Genomic DNA, 19,870 nt, shown 5'->3' on the forward strand with positions numbered 1-19,870 from the left:
AATGGTGCATATATATAAATATAACCTTATAATATATCTATATATCTATATATATCTCCTAGCATTAAACCAGGGACTGCTTTTAACCTTGTTCAACATAATGTTTAGTATATTTACTGCAAAAGGACACACTTTTGGAGAAAACCAATGTCGTACAGCAATGTGCAAATCACTTGATCGTATAAAGGGTCAGTTTCCTTTCTATAAAACAGGGATATTAATCATTGCCCTGCCTTACAGTGTCACTGAGAGGCTCAAATAACACAGTGAATGTGAAACTGCTGAAGTGTTTTTACTATGTAAGGTGCTCCTTTTGTGAACTTCTAAACTTTCTTCTAATAAGAGTTTTACTGTAAGGTTCTTTAGAATATCCATATACAGAAGATCTAAATTAATAGGGTTTTGGAGGTGGCGATGGAGAAAAATGACGATTGGAAGGGATACTGGGTCAGAACATAAGGTGTTGGTTCCAGAATTACAGGGAAGTCCTGATGCAAAACCAGAAGAGTTATGTGCTTACCCTTTGCAGACCCTGGCCAACTCCCTCGCTGCCCGCCCCCCTCCTCCGCCAGACTGTTACTTTTAAGTGAACTACTGGGGACAAGTTGAGTGTGGGGGTGTATGGGGAGGGTCTTTCAACCCTGAAGATCAACTTCTTCCCCAATCCCTTTAACAAACACTCCTCCTTCTCTTCCGGCCTTGTTCAGTTAGCCGAAACTATTTCTGGTAAGAAAACGGCTGTTACAAAATTTCTTTTAGGCAGCGTCCTATGAGTACTCCTTCCCCCACAATGAACTATTTCTAACAGACAGATTCAGAGTCAGAAAATCGTATTATGTGTATGTTTTGTTTCTTCCAAGGCTCACCCACAGGCCTCACCCTCCCAGCCTTAACTCTCCCATCTATAAAATGAAAAATGACAGCGCCTGTCAGCTCCATCCCACGGCCACCGAGAGGATGAATGACTGCCTAGAAGGCGCCAGAAGTGGTGTCTGTTAAACACCCAGTCCACCACTGTCTATAAAGTATCATGATGAGTCCCGTTATGCCCTTCCGCTCAAGGAAACCGCCTGGTTAGAACCAACACTCTCCGTCACTGAAGAAGGCAACGCTGAAGTTGGCCGGGCGCGTATTACGCACAGAATCTGTGTCGGGGTGCGGGAACAGAGCCACCCCCGTTACAGGGCGGGGCGGGGCTCACGACATGCCTACCTGTTGTTCCGGATGCTGACCAGGACGCAAAGCACCAGCTCCAAGTAGGTGCGCAGCACTTCCAGCCAACGAGCAGAGAGCTGCAGGGCCTCGACTTCCTCCCCTCCAGTCCCGGTGTCCGCGCCACCTCCGTCTCCTGGGCCGCCGCCGCTCAGGTAGTTCTCCGCGGCGAATTCAACACGCAGCTCCCGCACGAACCAGCCGCACTTGCGCATGAGGAATTCCAGCCGAGGCTGCTCCGCGGGCGAGACGCGGAGGCAGATGCGGAGCTGGGGCCAGAGGGCCGGATAGAAGAGGCACTCACGCCAGTGGGAGCAGGAGGCCGAGGCCCGCAGCCGGTCGGGCGCCGGCAGAAAGGAGAAGATGTGCACGATCAGCTCGCTGGGCAGCGACGCAGCGCCCGCCGCCTGCCCGCACAGAGCCATCCGGCCCCGTCGCCGGGTGCCGGCTTCCGGCCGCCCCCGCAGTACCCGGAGCAGCCCCCGCAGCCGTCGCAGCTGCTGCAGCCGCAGCCACCGCCACCGCGCCACCCGGGCGGCCCCGGCTGGGGTTCGAGCTCCCAGCGGTCGGGGCTGCTGCACTGACAAGAACAACAACATCAATGACAAGGAAGAAGGGGGCGGAACCGTCGTGGGTCTCGGCGGAACCAACTAGAGCACAAGTTGTAGAGAGGGGGAAAGGCCTCTGCGGGCGTGGCCTGCCGGAGCCAGCCTCTGTCCTCTCAAACTCTACTCACGTGCGTCCGAGGCTGGCACACTGAATAACTGCAATGCCCTCCCTCCTAAAGTTCAGTGGCCCGGAAGCCTCAAGGCATACTGTAAGGGAAAGGCAGCCCTCCCTGCGCCAGTCGGGGGAGACAGAGAAGTGGTAGGAGCTGAGCTTGACGTCGCCTCAGGTGGGAGGAGTCCGGCGCGCACCAGCGCGACTTCCGGAAGAGGGGAGCGCCCGATTGCCTGTAGGGACGGGAGACGCGGCACGTGATCTCTGACGCACGCAGGCCGCGGGCGGGGCGGGGCGGGGCGGCACTGGGCGGGGTGGAAACAGCACTTGGCGCCCCTTACGCCTTAGGGCGGACGCTGCGCCCAGTCACATCCGTAAGTCGGTGAATTTTGGCGCTAAGTGGATGGAGGTGGCGGTACTCTGGCTTATTGCGAGAGGTCGTCACGCTTCTCTGTAAAACGTTTCTCAGTTTGGGCTGAGGACCCTGAGCCAAAGTGGCAGCATGCAGGGCCTTTCTCGGCCATCCCACCTGCCCAAAGTAGGGTTAAGAATTCCTGAGATTGCGCCGCTGAGAGGGAGCAGGCGGACGGGCTGGCTAACCCCGGCGGGCTGTGCGGGGAGGGGCGGCGTGGGGCGTGGCAGAGGCCGCGAGTGGACCTGCCCCGTCGGTCCGACCACGAAGGTGGACTTTCGCGCACTCGCTAATGTGTGGGGAAGCAGTGAGGACAGCGTCACCCTTTGGATTCAAAGGGAGAGATCCGCAGGTTGTTACCAGCCTCTTCTCCAGGGCATGAGGAAGGGTCTCTGTTCCCAGGGCTGAGATTTAAGGCTCTTATTGAAGAGAAGTTCACAGTGATGACAGAGCTTTGATTTTCTTTTTCTTCTTTTCTTTTCTTTTCTTTTTTGCCTGTTACCCCTAACTTAGGTTGTCTAAATCATGTCCCTAACTTCACCACAGCCTACCTGCCAAGTAAACTCTGGTTGCAAAGAGTAGTGAAGTCAAAGGATTAAGTGACTTTATGTAATAATCGAGGGTTGCTGCTTTAGGGAGGCTGCCTCTTTATGTAATAATTGAGGGTTGCTTTAGGGAGGCTGTGATTTTGGAACAGCCTCGTTCTTTTGTGGTAAACACCAAGACTCTTTTTTTTGTTGTTGTTTTAAGGGGCGGATAGTTTAATAGGCAAGAAAGAAGGAAGAAGTAGGAAGGAAGAAGCTCCCCTCTACAGAGACAGACGGAGGGGGGACTCCAAAGTCGGAAGACGAGACCCCCCCCCGCCCGCCGCGTTCTAGATGTTCTTAACCCTTTGAGGGCAAAGCTCTCCGTTCATGTTTCTTAATGCCTTACATACGAGTTTGCCAACAACATGATGATGTTTATCAGTTGTGATAGGTTACTTCTCCGAGCCCCTGTTTGCAAGAGTTTTAGGTAATTATACCTTATTAATTTTAATAAACACTTAGAGGGCGAACCGTGGGTTCGGCAGGATGAAACACTACCCATTTACCAGTTTAGAGACATTTAGGTCGTTTCCAGTTATGAATACTGTGAACATTCATATGCAAGTCTTTGTGTGGACGTATGTTTTAATTTGTCTTGGTTAGATAGGAATGAAAGTGATGGGTCGTAGAGTAGTTCTGTGTATAACGTTTTGGGAAACTGGGAAACTTTTCCAAGTGGCTACATCATTTTTCATTCCCACCAGCAATGTATGAGGGTTTCCAGCTCTGACTTTTTTTTTTTGATATTCTAGAAATACACTCTAATTTGAGATTGATATTTGTTTCTTAGCATTTTGCTAGGAACAAGCTACCTTCTTGGATATTGTTAATAATTAGTCTTTAATTATTAAGAATGGTTCCTGAGTAAAATGAAAATATGTCAGTCTGCCATAAATGAAATTAATTAGTTTAGAATTTCAAACTTTCTCATTAAATGAAGTGTGATAGGAATCCTCTTTTAATAACTATAAGCTAAATAATTAGCTGTGAATCTTGCCCAGTTTCAATAATAAATCCGTGAATTCCAATGGTTGCCCAAAATTTATCTTATCAGGCCAATACATTTAGTATTAATTAAATGTATATGTGGTATGTATATTTAGCATGTTGAGTTAGATTCTTTTGACATGTATTCTATACTGCTAGAATAAAATTGACTCATATAGGGCAGAATGGAATTACATTTTGTGAAGTTATAAAATCTGAGCTATGATTCAGAGTGTGGGAGGAAGTACTGACGTTATGAAGCTCATAAGTACCTAGTAGTACTAAGCTCCAGGTTCCAAAAGTGGCATATTGTCACTATAGCAACCACCATGCTTATTTGGATTTGAAACCCAGGCAACGAGTGGTGGATAGGACTATAGCACTAAGGTAGATATGTGCTCTGGTAGATTGATATGCCTGCCTGTTGATAGTCAATGGTCTGTTCTGTTTTTCTTGTTACACTTATTATGATTAATTCTTTTAGAGAGAAATTAAGCATTTAATACTTTTATATTTCTTCTTTTCTAACATGTTAAGTTTAGTGTTTTTCCTAGTTAGGTAATTGGGATATTAAATATGTCTTTAATATAGCTTTTTTTCCATTTTTGCTTAAGTTTGGCAACTTTCTTTGGGTTAAATATAACTTTTATTGTACGGAATCACTTGCAATTTTATAATAGAAAAAAGTAACTATGACATTTTCTTTTAGCTGCATCATGAAACGCTGTTCAAGGCTACCAATAAACATGAACATTGCCTAAATTCTAATATTTCTTGAAAAAATATTGTTTTCTGAGTGATTTCTGGGTTTCAGACATTGTTGACAGGTAGAGGTGACATAATACCTTTCCAGTTTTCTCTTAGCATGCACCCATAAATTTACCTAGAGGCACAGGAGCCTCCTGGGACAATAGATCTGGGGACCTGGTTCCCGTCACCCTTGTCTGGTGGATTGAAGTGCTTCCTAGTGGGATCATATTGCAGTAAAAAGAAATGAGGGATTGAAGGGAGTTCATCTTTAGAGGGGGAAGTCTGCGATGGTGAGCTAGATGACAGAGGACCAGGTCATTGGTTTGTCAGTCTAGATGCAGCTTGTTGCTGATATCACAACTTTTTCTAACCAAGCCACTCATGAGTTGATTGTGCAAGACCTCTCTCCATAAACAGGGATTGATAATTCATGTCTCAGAGGAATCAGACAGGTGTAGTGAGAGAAGAATTGGGTCCTGTGCAACATAGGGAGATGGAAAGATTGTGTCTTACAGGAGGATGCTTTTTGCAAGTGGGAAAGTGGGTTCTGTGTTTCCAGATTTCCTAGTTTTTCAAAAGTAACTAAAATCCTCATTTTTAAAAAGGCTAAACCTTCAGGTTGCCAATTTATTTACATTAAAAATATTCTGTGGGCATAACAAAACCAGATTTAGTCTTCAGGGCACCAGATTTCAAATTCTTTACCAAAGCTCTCAAAGCTGTGGGCCAAAGCCATTTTTTGTCTCTGTAGCTAGGCCTGCTAGCTAATCCCTGCATTTTAAGTCCACTTCCAGAGCTGTTTTTTTCCCCATTCATCCCGTTTAGTTAAAAAATGAGTTAAAAAGGTTTAACTTGAATGCCTCTTTTATTGCATTACTGATTTCTTCCGTTTTATTTAAGAGGATGGGTGTTTTCAGAGGTACCCTTTATTGCTTAAGTACATATTAAAAACTGAGTGTTATGTTTAACACAGGTGATTCAACCAATAAAATTCCTTGACTTCTAGTTAAAATGAGTGATTGACTAATGATCTTCGCTGGAGTTGTGCAGCTTAGATTATAGGAAGGATCCCACAAGGGACTCACAGGACTGTTATTTAAAAGGCACAGTCTCCAAGTAGTCATTTTAATTGGGTTCCTTTGGTTGTTTAACCTAACTAGCTTAAGCACTGAGAGGATTTTCTTCCCTCCTTCCCTCTGGCCCTCTTCCTCCTCTTCCTGGAGTTTTGAGGACATCCACAGGTATCCTTTGATGCATAGGGACCAGAATGGAAAACTAAAAGCAGGAGCGAACGTTACTGTCTTCATCTCTGATACCAGAGTTATTTGGAATCTTCATCAAGCTTTTCCAGGTCATACTGGCTGAGTAATTGTAAGACTTTGTCATGAAGAAATATATTATTCATGGCTAATTACTGCAATATTCTCACTGCAAAACTTAATATTTAATCCTTTGGAAAATCTTTTTAGCCCATTAGGTGCTGAAAAGGAGAAATGATGTGAATATTTTCATATAGTAGCATTCATTGGAATGTTGTCTTGCTCTAGGACAAAGGGGTTTCACTTGATGTGCCAACTGTAATTAGTTTTGGAGGCTGAGAAGTACTATGTTAAGAAAGATTTTGAGGTTGTCCTCATTCTACTGGAAGGGGTATCATTTGATTTGTGATGTCTGCCATAGTTGGAAAGAATTGGTGACCTGTTTAGTTAATTATTGTCTAATGTGACTATATGTTAGTATAATGTGACTATATCTACATTTGTTGCACAGTACATATACAATCTTTAGTGAATTGTATTCATGCTAATTCCTTATTTTGTGAATAGCAACAGATCACTTAAATAAATTTTATAAATTATTTCAAATTAGGAATTTTTATAAACTACACCGTATTAAGTAAATTTTGACATTTATAAGTGAATCAGCCCTTAACTGAATTCTCTGTGAATTGGTAATCAGTCCTTCATTTATATTGAATATTAAAAGGGGAGTCATACTTTCATACCACAAGGGAAATAAAGCAAATTTTTCATTCACTTGAAGGTTATGGAATTTCTTCCATAGTATTCAGTTTATGTAGGAAGATTCTCACATCTCTAAAATCTAACCCTTTAGCAAGAAATTTCTAGTAGAAATTCATTACTTTTTTTTCTTAAAAGTAATACATGACAATGGTAACAAAAAAATCTAGTATAAAAGTACTGTTGATGAAAAGCAACAAATTTTCGTCTCTTGCCTCCCATTGTCAGTCCTACTCCCAGAAATGTTTTTAACCATTTTAGTGTTAGATTCATTAGGTAATTTTATTTCATTTAATTTATTTTTCTTTTTTTTTCCCCCAAACCTTGCTCTCTTCCTTCCGCCTTCCCACCGGTAGTCCCCAGTGTCTGTTGTTGCTGTGTTTATATCCATGTGTACCCAGTGTTTAGCTCTCACTTATACGTGAGAACATTCGGTATTTGGTTTTCTGTTCCTGCATTAATTCACTTAGGATAATGGCCTCTAGCTCCATCCATGTTGCTGCAAAGGACATGATTTTTGTTATTTTTAATGGCTGTGTAGTATACCATGGTGTATATGTACCACAATTTCTTTATCCAGTTCACATGATGGGCATCTAGGTTGATTCCATGTCTTTGCTGTTATGAATAGTATTGTGGTGAACATGTGAGCATGTATGTCTTTTTGGTAGAATGATTTGTTTTCTTTTGGATATATACCCAGCAATGGGGTTGCTGGATCAAATAGTGCTTCTAAGTTCTTTGGGAAATCTCCAAACTGCTTTCCACAGTGGCTGAACTGATTTACATTTCCACCAAAGTGTGTAAGTGTTCCCTTTTCTCTGCAACCCTGCCAACATCTGTTATTTTTTGACTTTTTAAATAACAGCCATTCTCACTGGTGTCAGATGGTATCTCATGGTGGTTCAGATTTGCATTTCTCTGACAGTTAGTGATGTGGAATATTTTTTCATATGTTTGTTGGGTGCTTATATGTCTTATTTAGGGAAGTGTCTATCCCTGTCTTTTGCCCATTTTTTAATGGGGTTATTTGTTTTTCGCTTGTTCAGTTGTTTAAGCTCTTTATACATTCTGGATATTAGACCTTTGTTGGTGGTATAGTTTGCAATTATTTTCTCCCGTTTTGTAGGTTGCCTGTTTACTCTGTTGATAGTTTCTTTTGCTGGGCAGAAGGTCTTTAGTTTAATTAGGTCCCACTTGTCAAATTTTGTTTTTGTTGCAATTGCTTTTGAGGACTTAGGCATAAATTATTTCCCAAGACTGATGTCCAGAATGGTGTTTCCTAGGTTTTCTTCTAGGATTCTTACAGTTTGAGGTCTTACCATTTAAATCTTTCATCCATCTTAAGTTCATCTTTTTATATGGTGAAAGGTAGGGGTCCAGTTTAATTCTTTTGCATATGGCTAGCTAGCTACTCCAGAACCATTTATTGAATAAGGAGTCATTTCTCCATTGTTTATTTTTGTCAACTTTGTCAAGGATTACAAGGCTATAGGAGTGTGGCTTTATTTCTGGGTTCTCTATTCTGTTCATTTGTCTGTGCTGTCTGTTTTTATATCACTACTATGTTGTTTTGGTTACTGTAGCCTTATAGTACAATTTGAAGTCAGGTAATGCAATGCCTCTGGCTCTGTTCTTTTTGCCTAGGATTGCTTTCACTATTCAGACTCTTTTTTTGGTTCCATATGAATTTTAGAATAGTTTTTTCCAATTCTGTGAAAAATGACATTGGTAGTTTGTTAAGAATAGTGTTTAATCTGTACGTTGCTTTGGGAAATTTGGTTTTCTGTTCCTGCATTAATTCACTTAGGATAATGGCCTAAGTGATTTATGGCCTAAGTGTTAAAATGGCCATTTTAATAATATTTATTTTTCCAGTCCATGTGCATTGAATGTTTTTCCATTTGTTTGTGTCACTTATAATTTTTTTTCAGCAGTGTTTTGTAGTCCTTTTTGTAGAGATCTTTCACCTCCTTAGTTATATATCCCTAGGCTTTGTGTGTGTGTGTGTGTGTGTGTGTGTGTGTGGTTATTGTAAATGGGATCATGTTCTTGATTTGGTTCTCAGCTTGAACATTATTGGTGTGTAGAAATGCTACTGATTTTTGTGCATGGATTTTGTATCCTGAAACTTTACCAAAGTCATTTATCAGTTCCAGGAGCCTTTTGGTGGAGTCTTTACAGTTTTCTAGATACACAATTATATTGACAGCAAAGAGAGATAGTTTGACATCTTTTCGTATTTGGATGCCTCTTTAGGTAATTTCAAATTACATGCCTTTACTTACACTTTTTTGTCTTCTGTTTTTTTTGAGAAGGGGTCTCACTCTGTTGCCCTGGCTGCAGTGCATCAGCAGGATCATGGCTCACTGCAGCCTCAACCTCCCAGCTCAAGCAATCCTCCTGCGTCAGCCTCCCAAGTAGCTAGGACTATAGGCAGGCACCACCACACCTGGTTAATTTTTAAATTTTTTGTAGAGATGGGGTCTTCAGCTCCTGGTCTCAAGCAATCCTCCCACCTTGGCCTTCCATAGTACAAGGATTAGATGTATGGGCCAGTACGCCCAGCCACTACCTATGCTTTTTAACTGATTAACTTTAGACATCATCTGTTTACTCCCTTTTTGCAAAATATGTAGTTCAATTACATTACTCTCTTTCCCTCTTCCATATTCCTACCAATATTTGATAATTGTAATATTTTGTTTTTCTCTTGGGTTTTTTTTTTTGGAGATTCAGTCTTGCTCTGTTGCTAAGGCTGGAGTATAGTGACATGATTTTGGCTCACTGCAGCCTCCACTTTCTGGGTTCTACTGCCTCAGCAATTCTACTGCCTCAGCCTCCTGAGTAGCTGGGACTCCAGGCGTGCATCATCACGCCTGGCTAATTTTTGTATTTTTAGTGGAGATGGGGTTTTACCATGTTGGTCAGGCTAGTTTTGGACTCCTGGCCTCAAGTAATCTTCCCGTTTCAGCCTTCCAAAGTGCTAGAATTACAGGCATGAGCCACCATGCCTAGCCTCTTGGTTGTTCTTACATTAATCAGCTTTTGCTACATAGCAGTCACAGTCTTTTGTCTATAATTGGCTAGATTATAGTAGATTAGATAACTATTCTGCAAATATTCACTTTTTCTCCCTTTATCCACCTTTATGGAAAAAGCATACTTTCTCCCATGATTATTAATGTTGAACTTGGGTCTTATGATTTGTGTAAAGTTACTTTTTCCTTTCTTCCTTTTATAAGAAGGGCTCTAATGAATAAGGATGCTAGTTGCTATAAAAGGGAAACCTGAAGATCTTAATGACAACAAAATAGCCCTGTATTTTTTTACTCCTTTAACCATCCACTGAAGGTGTTCTTGGCAGGCAGCTTTCCTTCATGTGATGATTCAGTGACCCTAATTCCTTCTGTTTTATGGTTATACCATCCTTAAAATGCTCTGTGATTCTCTGTCTCTTGTAATGGAAGGGGAGAGACAATGGAGAACGCATTTCTTAATTGCCTTAGCAAGGAAATGACAGATTACTTCCTACATTCCATTGGCTAAAACTAGACACATGGTCCTGCCTAGATGTAAAAGGCCTGAGAGATGAAGTTTTGCTACAAAGGAGGCCCATCCTTTTATTACTATTTTTAGCTGGAGGTAAATACTAGGGCCCTTGTATTTGCTGTGGACAGAGATGGAAGAAAACAGATTTGTTTGATGTGGTTTTCTTATATTCAGATCTTTAGTTAATCTCTGTTCTTAGCCTTCTCACTCTTTCCTTAATGTTCCTTAGAGATAGTTCCTCAGGTGCTCTGAACTCAGAATCTCTTAAGATTTCAGTGCACAGGCCAACTTTTATCTTGATTGCAGCTTCCTCCTAGTGATGGTGGCGGCTCATCTGGAGCAGCTGCCGCGGTTGAGCCAGCTGCAGTAGGGGAGGTGCATCTGGGGCTGTGCCCTCCGTGGAGCCAGCAGGGGGTGGGAACAGGTGATCCCAGTGGAAGCCTCACACTCTACCAAGTTGGCAGAGCAGGAGCCTGCGCTCCTAGGTGCAGCTGCAGCCACCCAGCCATGCCTCCGGACCTGGGCATCCCTGTGCTCTCTGGGGCCCAGGAAGCCTCTTTTCCCTGCAGGTTCGGAAGTGCCTGCTCCCACTCTCCCTGGCCTCTCCCTACTCTCAGTGCTCACTCTGGTGTGGAGCAAAGTTGTAGCTTAGCCCAGGCACTGTCGTGACCCAGCCAGGTGTTTGCATTCTTGGGGCAACACTGACACACCAACCCCCACCCCCCCCTGCTGCTACCTTGGGCACTGACGAGCTCAGAGGGAACTGAAACTCTGAAACTTTGGGCACTGATGAACTCAGAGGGAGGCCGGGGGTGCTGAGGGCAGCTTGGTGTGGGCCTGTGGGCTCCCCTCTGCACAGATAGCCTGGGCACAAATGGCATGTTGATGGCAACGGGAGGCAGACATATTCCTAGGTGGGAAGGGGCAGGTACCTGGTGAAACCCCGTCTTGAAGCCAGAGATGACCTGAAGCCTGGGGGCCAGGCTGTCAATTAAAGGTGGAGTTCGCGACCCAGAGTGAGAACTTATGGTGTTTTTTCCATGTCTGCCCATGGCTACCCATGGATCAATCAGCATGTGTACTTCCTCCCTTCTGAGCCCATAAAAACCCTAGACTCATCCAGACTCAGATACTCTTCAGGATGACCTGCTGGTGGAAAGGAGCTACCCACTATGCATCTTCCTTTACTGTGAGCTGTTCTGCTGCTCAATAAAGCTCCTCTCTGCCTTGTTCACCCTCCAGTTGTCCATGTAACCTCATTCTTCCTGGACATGGGAGAAGAACTACGGACTCACCGAATGGTGGGTGTGAAAGCTGTAATGCTTTCCTGGCCTGCTTGCCAAGCTGCAGGCAGTGACACACTTCTGGACTGTGAGAGTGAAGAGTGACAACCCTTCTGGGGGCCCAGACCTTGGGATTTCCTGAGGCAGAACTGCTATAACACTATAGCACTCCCACCCTTTGTTGGCGCCGGGCGGCCGCCCCATGCAGTGGGAAGCAGGAGGTGGGGCTGGGCCAGCCACGGGCTGCGGTGGGGCGGTGCGACTGAAAGAGCTGTACTACAAACGAGCTTAAACACTCCCCACTGAAACGTGTTGCCGTCCCCTGCTCTCTGCACTGCAGGCAATGAGAAGGAGAGAAGAGCTGCAGCCCTTCTGGAAGCCCAGACCTTGGGGGTTCCTGCGCCAGAGCTGTGACGTGATGTAACACCGGTGCTCTGTGGTTCCTGGCATCTCCAGGCTTTTGGGTGCCACCTGGTTCCCCTTATTCAGACATTGGTCTTTGCAGCAGAAGCTGCTTGCGATACATCTGGTCCAGCCAGAGCCTCACATGGAGCCAGTGCCTGTGCTGGTGCTTGGAGCTGCCCACTCTGCGGCAGCAGCTGGTATGCCTGGCTGTGTGCAGTGGCTGGATTCCACACTTGATTGCTCATACATCCCTGTCACTGAGTGCCTGGCTCACCCTTAGCAGCCGTGGGATCCAGGCCAATAGTGAGAGCCAAGTGCAGCAGGCTGGATCGAGTGGGTGGAACAGTCCAGTGGGCGTGAGCAAAACTCAAGCAGAGGCACCACCAGCCATGGAAGTTTCCGGCTGCAAAGTGACACCCAAAGGAGCATGGATCACTAGTATGTTATATTCTGCTTCGGTTGTCAGTACATTCTTGTCCACTTTTTGCCTTTGAGGAAATATTTGGAATTTCTTAGTGGCCAATGGTTATCTCTTTCCTAGCTGAGTTCTCTTCATTATTATACAGAGTCAAGTATCTGTACATTGTTTTTTAAATTTTAAGTTTCAGGAGTTCAGATGAAGTAAATCTGGAATACCTTCAATTAGTACCCTTAACAGAATTTTAATTTTTGAAAAAATATATGTTGCTGGAACAAGATGCATTTTCTATCTATGATGGGCTGAGGATCAATAAATAGGGGGTTCTGGAGGATATGTAAAAAGGTATAATATATAATCCTTGCAACCTGAAGAATTTCTACTCTACTCCAACTTTGATGTCACTACTGGCTTATCTTTCTAGAACATAGATTGTATCACAGTTATTTTTTTATTTTTATTTTTTTTTTTTGAGATAGAGTCTCGCTCTGTTGCCCAGGCTACAGTGCAGTGGCGTGATCTCGGCTCACTGCAACCTCCACCTCCCGGGTTCAAGTGATTCTCCTGCTTCAGCCTCCCTACTAGCTGGGATTACAAGTATGTGCCACCATGCCCAGCTAATTTTTGTGTTTTTAGTAGAGATGGGTTTTTGCCACGTTGGTCAGGCTGGTCTCGAACTCCTGCCCTCAAGTGATCTACCTACCTCTGCCTCCCAAAGTGCTGGGATTGCAGGCGTGAGTCACCGCACCTGGCTATCATAGTACTTCTTTAGAAATGTTCAGTAATTTTTTTCCTTGCTCATATTTTGTGTGAACTCTGATTGGCTTTCAATACTCGCCTGTCAGTACTTGTCCTTCTACTGAGAGCTACCCAGTTTATTGTGTTATCTACATGCCATGTTCATTCTTTTACTTTTGTACATGTGGTCTCTACTCTCTAGAGTAATTATCTTTTCCATATCTGAGTCCTATTGAAACATAAATGTTGAATTCAGATTTCACTTTTTTCAAGTCTTCTGTCCTGACTACTGCAAATTTAGTAATGTTTTTCCTCTACTCAGCAACAAAGCTTATTTATCCATATTATTTGTAATTGTTTTACACTTCTTCGTGTTCTTCCTTACAAAGTATAGAAGTATACACTCTCTAAAGGAAAAGCCTTTGCTTTATACCTTTGTCATTGTCCTTCAGTGTCTAGCATGGTGAAGATTTCATGCTGAGTATATCATAAATATTTATTGACTGAAGCCCTGATTGTTTATTTCTACTCAAAGTGTGTTCTGTAGACGGATGTCAGTCCATGAACTGTTTATTACTGCTTTGCTGGAATATAAGTAAAGAAATTGAGAATAAGCTTTAGAAACTTTTATAGTCATTTGACAGGGTAGTTTTATATTGGTTGAAATTTATAATAAAAAATTTGACTTCTAATTTTCTTTTTTTTTTTTCCTGAGACAGAGTCTCGCTCTGTCGTCTAGGCTGGAGTGCAGTGGCGCGATCTCGGCTCAGTGCAACCTCTGCCTTCTGGGTTTACGCCATTCTCCTGCCTCAGCCTCCTAAGTAGCTGGGACTACAGGCACAAACCACAACGGCTGGCTAATTTTTTGTATTTTTAGTAGAGACAGGGTTTCACTGTGTTAGCTAGGATTATCTCAATCTCCTCACCTCATGATCCGCCCACCTCGGCCTTCCAAAGTGCTGGGATTACAGGCGTGAGCCACCGCTCCCGGCCTAGTTTGCATGTTTATAAAAATTTCTGGTAATCATCTTGATTTCATTTTATTAAAATATCAGTCCACAATGGCATAGAAAAACTAAAAAATGGCACCTCACTGTCGATTGCTTGAGAAGCACTGATTAGACTACAAGAGATATGAGAATTTAGCAATGAAGCGATCAGTATGTTTTGGCCTGGTAGAAGATGATTTTATGTTGGAGGTGAGATCTTTACTTGAAGGTTAAATAGCATTTGGATGGTTGTAGTGCACTGGGTTGTTTCAGGTAGGAATGATAAGGTTTTGGACCACAAATGGAGTAGAGGTGTGGTGATATGTTTTGTGGTGACCAGGGAGGAACGAGTTCTGGCAGAATTAAAAATCAAATTTATGGAAAGCTGAAGACACCAGATAAAAGGAGCATTTCCTATTTATTTGGTTACTGCTTGAGCTATGGCATGATGAAAACCTTTCATTCCCCATGTGTTTATGGCTGACTTTCTAGGGGACTAGTAGTACTAAATATGTTTTAAATTTTATGTATTTGAAACATTGCTTTTTAATTTAACCTTTAAAACATTAGATGGTTGACTTATTAATGTAATTGCTAAATGTATTGTAGCTTTACTATGAAGTGACGTAAGTAAAATGTATAGAAAAATAGTTGTTAAAAATTGTTTTACGCCAGGCATGGTGACTGTCGCCTGTAATCCCAGCACTTTGGGAGGCTGAGGTGGGTGGATCACCTGAGGTCAGGAGTTTGAGACCAGCCTGGGCAACATGGTGTAACCCTGTCTCTACTAAAAATATAAAATTAGCAAGGCATGGTGCTGTGTGACTGTAGTCCCAGCTACTCGGAAGGTTGAGGCAAGAAAAATCACTTGAACCCAGAAGGTGGAGGTTGCAGTGAGCGGAGATCACACCACTACACTCCAGCCTGGGCAACAAGATTGAAAATCTGTCTCAAAAAAAAAAAAAGAAAAAAAGAAAAAAATTGTTTTAAATAGAAAAACCCTGTTTTTATCTTGTTCTCTATTTTCCTTTGTCAGTTTCATCTTGGACCAAAGCTTTTCCTCATTATTGAATTGCAATCATGAATTCAGAGACCTGGTATTAAAAAGAATATTGATATAACCATTGTTCTTGGAGAATTAACATTTAGCTTATAGCATAAAATGTGAGCTGAACTAGTTATATTTTTTTATTGTGGTAAAATATACATAACATATAATTTACCATTTTAACTATTTTAAGTGCACAATTCAGTGGCATTAAGTACATTCACATCATTATACAACAGTTACCACCACCCTTTTTCATATTCTCAAACCAAAACATTGTGTCCATTAGACAATAGCTCTCCATTTCCCATTTCTCCACAGAATTAGTTACTTGAAATCTACCCATTTTGGTATTTTCTTACTTGTCTTATTTGCTACTTTTATAAATGAATATATATTAAGTACTCTTTATATATATGGAATGGGGCCAGATGCTGAGCAGGGTTGAATTACAATTATAAAGAAGGCTGCACAATTTTCCATGATATTATGTGGATTCCTGGGTGACAGAGTCTTGTTGCATCACATTCTTTATCTTACATCCAAACTACAATCCAATTAAATGTGCAAAAGTATACAAGCTGATTTTTGTTTCAGAGGTTACCAGGAAAATAATAATACCAGTCTGACAATTTTAAATGAAGACTGAAGTATTGCTTTGGTTTCATCTGAGATTTTGAGTACCTAAATGAATATATTTGCAAAATTATTAAATATGAAAGTGGTGGTAGTTTGGTTATTTTTAAAATCCTGAATAAATTTTTATATTTATATGGATTTTGAGGTGTCCTGGTTTTTTTTCCTCTTTAACTTCCTTTAGTCTGTCATGTTCATTTGCACCCCTTGTTTCCCCTGATCTGTAAGTTCATCTATTTCCCATGGTGTTCTTTAGTCTTTTGGTTAGAAATCTCACCTTTTTCAGTTTCAATTCTCTCTCTGTAGTGGGGAAAACTCTCCTAATTCTGTATTTCTTAAAATTGTGAGTCACAGTTCTCGGTCTAGAACTGTGACTTGAAATTTCCACTTATATGGTCTGCTGTCACCTCAAACAAAGCATGTTTAATGTTGGACTAGTCATTTTTCCCTTAATTTTGTACACACTCCCCCCTTTTAAAAGTGGCACTATGTTCGTGTCATTTTCTAAGCTTGAAAATTTGTGGTGTTTCTTTCCCTGTTCAAGTAATAGCCAATCTCTACCAACTGTTTCTGTCTATTGTGATAATCACACCTGTCCTTTCCTTTCCATTTTTTTTCATTATGTTCAATATAGGGCCTGATCCCCTGATGCCTAGGCTGCTGCAGTAGTTCCCTACCAGTGGAATTTTCCCTCAAGTCCTTATAGCATTTTCTTTGTGAAAGTTGTGAATATTTAGATTACAGTTAATTGTGTCTCTCTCTCACATGGTCCTTTTATCTTTTCATTCCCCAGAAACCTTGCAGCATTGTTGCTACTAAACACATATTTTTGAGAATTTGAGAATATGGTATTCTAGTTATAATATTTTCTCCTTGTAATGTAGTTTGTATAGCATTGCCAGGTTCTTCATTAATTAAACAAATATTGGGTGCTATTATGTGCTAAGGACTCTTTTAGGAACTAAGGTTATAGTAAACAGCAAACAAAAACTTACGACCTTGGATGGCTTATCTTCTAGAGAAGTAAAGGACTGATAAATTAGCAAAGTACATAGCATGTTAGGCAGTGATAACTGCAAAGGAGAAAAAAAATGAATGAAGGAGGAAGACAGGGAGTATGGAGTATGAGACATTGACATTTTGTCAGAACAGGGCTTTCTGAGGGAAAAAATATTAAAAAGATTGACATTTTGGATTAAAGTGGCTAGGAAAGCCCTTCTATAAAGGTAGTGTTTGAGTAAAAACTTGAAGGAATTGAGTGAGGAAGGCAATACATATGGAGGAAGAAGGTTCGAGGCAAAGAGAAAAGCAGGTGTAAAGGACCTCAGATGCAAGTGTGCCTGTCATGTTTGAATATCGACGGGGAGCAGAGTGAGCTGGAAGATGACTATGAATATCGACGGGGAGCAGAGTGAGCTGGAAGATGACTAGTAGGAGGCAAGGGTGTGTGTTGGGGGAGAGGTATGATGTGGAAAAGTACAGATTGAATGGGGCCACATAGATCACAATTAGAGGTGTGGTTTTTACTCTGAGCTGGCTAGCCTTTGTAGGAATTTGAACATGCAAGTGACATCTGACATACAGGATAAAAGAATCATTCTGGCAATGATATTGAGGTAAGAGAGGAAGCAGAGAGGCCAGCTAGGAGCTTTGGCACAAATCCAGTGAGAGGAAGAGTCTGGTTTGGGATATACTTAAAGTAGAACTAACAGAATTTCTGATAGATTGGATGTGGGATGTGAAGGGAAAAGAAAAGTCAAAGATTATTTGAAAATCTTTGGCCTGAGTAGCTGGAAGAATAGAGTTGCCATTAACTAAGATGGGAATAGCCCTGAGAGGAGCAGATTTGGCAGGGGGTTTTCAGGAAGTTCAGCTTTGAATGTGCTAAATTTGTGATGCTTGCTTGATGTCCAAGTTGAATGAGACGGCCCGGCTTCATGTGAGTGTAATAGATTAGACTGAAGTTCAAGAAGGAGGTCTGGGAGTTGGCATCACAGAGATAATATTTAAAACTATGAGACTCGTTGAGTCATCTAGATAAAAAGATTACACTTTTTGAAATACTTTACTTTCATCTTTCAACTTAGTGCATACCCTCAAAGGCTGCAGGTTTTCCATGACGTTTCATAGTGGAATTAGTCAAACTGTAACACTTATGTTGCCTAAGCTCTCCTTTTGCATTGCTGCTTTCCTATGCTTATTTATTCTTTGTACGTGGAATGCTTTCTTACCTGCTTTCTACCTAACTTAAATGCAGTTTTCTCCAAGCAGCATTATCTTATTACCACAGAGTGTTACATTTCATTTTGCAAAATTTTGCATCTTTATTTCACCCCTCCTAATCTTGTCTATAAAGTTCATCATATTTTTATATATGTCTTTTTTTTTTCCTGATGAGCTAATTAGATCTATGGCTGGTACCATAATTTTGGATATTTCATCTCCACAGTGATCAGAACCCCAGTTCTACTTCACAGAGGCAATCTGTGGGGAATCAGTCTTTCCAAACACTATCAAGCTGGAGGAAGTGAGGCTGTTCAGGAATATCTGTACATTGATCCTGCTTCATCTTCTTAGGTAAAGTTGTGGCCTTATTGGCACTGGGTTTGGCTCAAGAACCAGCAAGAACCCAGATATTTGTAATTTTCCATTAAAGGGCGTAGCTTGTTAGAGTTTGTTATTCCCCAAATGGTGATGTAAGCCCTGAGCATCAAAGAGAAGTGTCACCCTAATAACTGAACTTGTTAAATATGGCAAAATGTCACCTTGTTATCTCATTGGTAGTGCATGACTCTGGAGGCCAGTGACAACTGTGTTGAGCCATGCTACATCTGTTCTTGCTCTGAGTGGCAGTCTGACTGCTAATAAGATTTTGGATCCTTAGCTAAGTAAGTCAGGAACTAAACGTAAACCTATTTTCTGTGTGTGTGTGTGTGCATGTGCGCTCTTTCCTGTAGTTCATAGCTGATAGCTAATATTTGTTTAAGGTTTACTTATTATGGGCCAGACATACTTCTAATGCACTACTTGCATTAACTCTTTTAATCTTCGTAACATTCATATGAATTAGTCATCTCCATATTTATAGCCATTTTCTTTTTCTTTTTTTTTTGAGAAGGAGTCTCACTTTGTCGCCCAGGCTGGAGTGCGGTGGCTCGCGATCTCGACTCACTGCAAGCTCCGCCTCCCGGGTTCACGCCATTCTCCTGCCTCAGCCTCCCAGTAGCTGGGACTACAGGCGCCCGCCACCACGCCCAGCTAATTTTTTGTATTTTTAGTAGAGACGGGGTTTCACCATGTTAACCAGGGTGGTCTCGATCTCCTGACCTTGTGATCCACCCACCGCGGCCTCCCAAAGTGCTGGGATTACAGGCGTGAGCCACCGTGCCCGGCCTTTGTAGCCATTTTCTAATAAAATTGAGGAGAAGAGAAGCTGAATAACTTTCTTTAACAGACTGTAATGTTAAGTGGAGGAATGGGGTTTGATCCCAAGAAGGTTTGATTCGGAGTTTATATTTTTAACTGCTGTACTATACTAGCGATATGGTTAGCCTTTGTGTCCCCACCCAAATCTCTTCTTGAATTGTAATCCCCAGGTGTTTAGGGAGAGACCTGGTGGGAAGTGATTGCATTATGGGGTCGCTTTCCTCCATGCTGTTCTCGTGATAGTGAGTGAATTCTCATGAGATCTGATGGTTTTATAAATGGTAGTTTTTCCTGTGCTGATACACTTACTTCTCTCTCCTGCCACCATGTGAAGAGGGTCCTTGCTTCCCTTTCACCTTCCATCATGATTATAAGTTTCCTGAGGAAATAAAGCCATGTAGAGCTGTGAGTCAATTAAACCTCTTTCCTTTATAAATTACCCAGTCTCGGGGAATTCTTTATAGCATTGTGAAAACGGACAGATACAACTAGTTTATTTGAAATGCTGCAAGCCAATTTTGGTTATTTCATTTTGTCTTGTGGGATGTTTCTATAATTTTAAATAATATGCTTATACTACTATTTCTTGATTTATCAACTAAGACGATAACTATTGATGACTTGATATTTAGGATGATTTACTCTTCTGCTACTCTATTGCCCTTCTTCAAACTTCATATAGTTAT

The 19,870-nt window shown here is 42.0% G+C and overlaps 1 protein-coding gene and 1 long non-coding RNA gene across 4 annotated transcripts in view; one reads left to right on the forward strand and one right to left on the reverse strand.

Annotated features, from left to right (window-relative positions):
* The window catches only part of FBXO33 (F-box protein 33), a 32,444-nt gene extending 30,629 nt beyond the window's left edge, over positions 1–1,815 (reverse strand). Inside the window, exon 1 of the mRNA XM_005561153.5 lies at positions 1,213–1,815. Within this exon, the coding sequence (XP_005561210.3) occupies positions 1,213–1,811 (599 nt within the window). The 5' untranslated portion in view covers positions 1,812–1,815. The remainder of the gene's footprint in view (positions 1–1,212) is intronic.
* A 408-nt stretch (positions 1,816–2,223) lies between these two features.
* LOC135971966 (uncharacterized) overlaps positions 2,224–19,870 on the forward strand; it is a 383,403-nt gene continuing 365,756 nt past the window's right edge. For all 3 annotated transcript variants that reach the window (XR_010588446.2, XR_012415745.1, XR_012415746.1), the window contains exon 1: positions 2,224–2,306. This is a non-coding gene — a long non-coding RNA (uncharacterized lncRNA). The remainder of the gene's footprint in view (positions 2,307–19,870) is intronic.

This window comes from Macaca fascicularis, chromosome 7 (assembly GCF_037993035.2).
Source record: "Macaca fascicularis isolate 582-1 chromosome 7, T2T-MFA8v1.1".
NCBI lineage: Eukaryota > Metazoa > Chordata > Mammalia > Primates > Cercopithecidae > Macaca > Macaca fascicularis.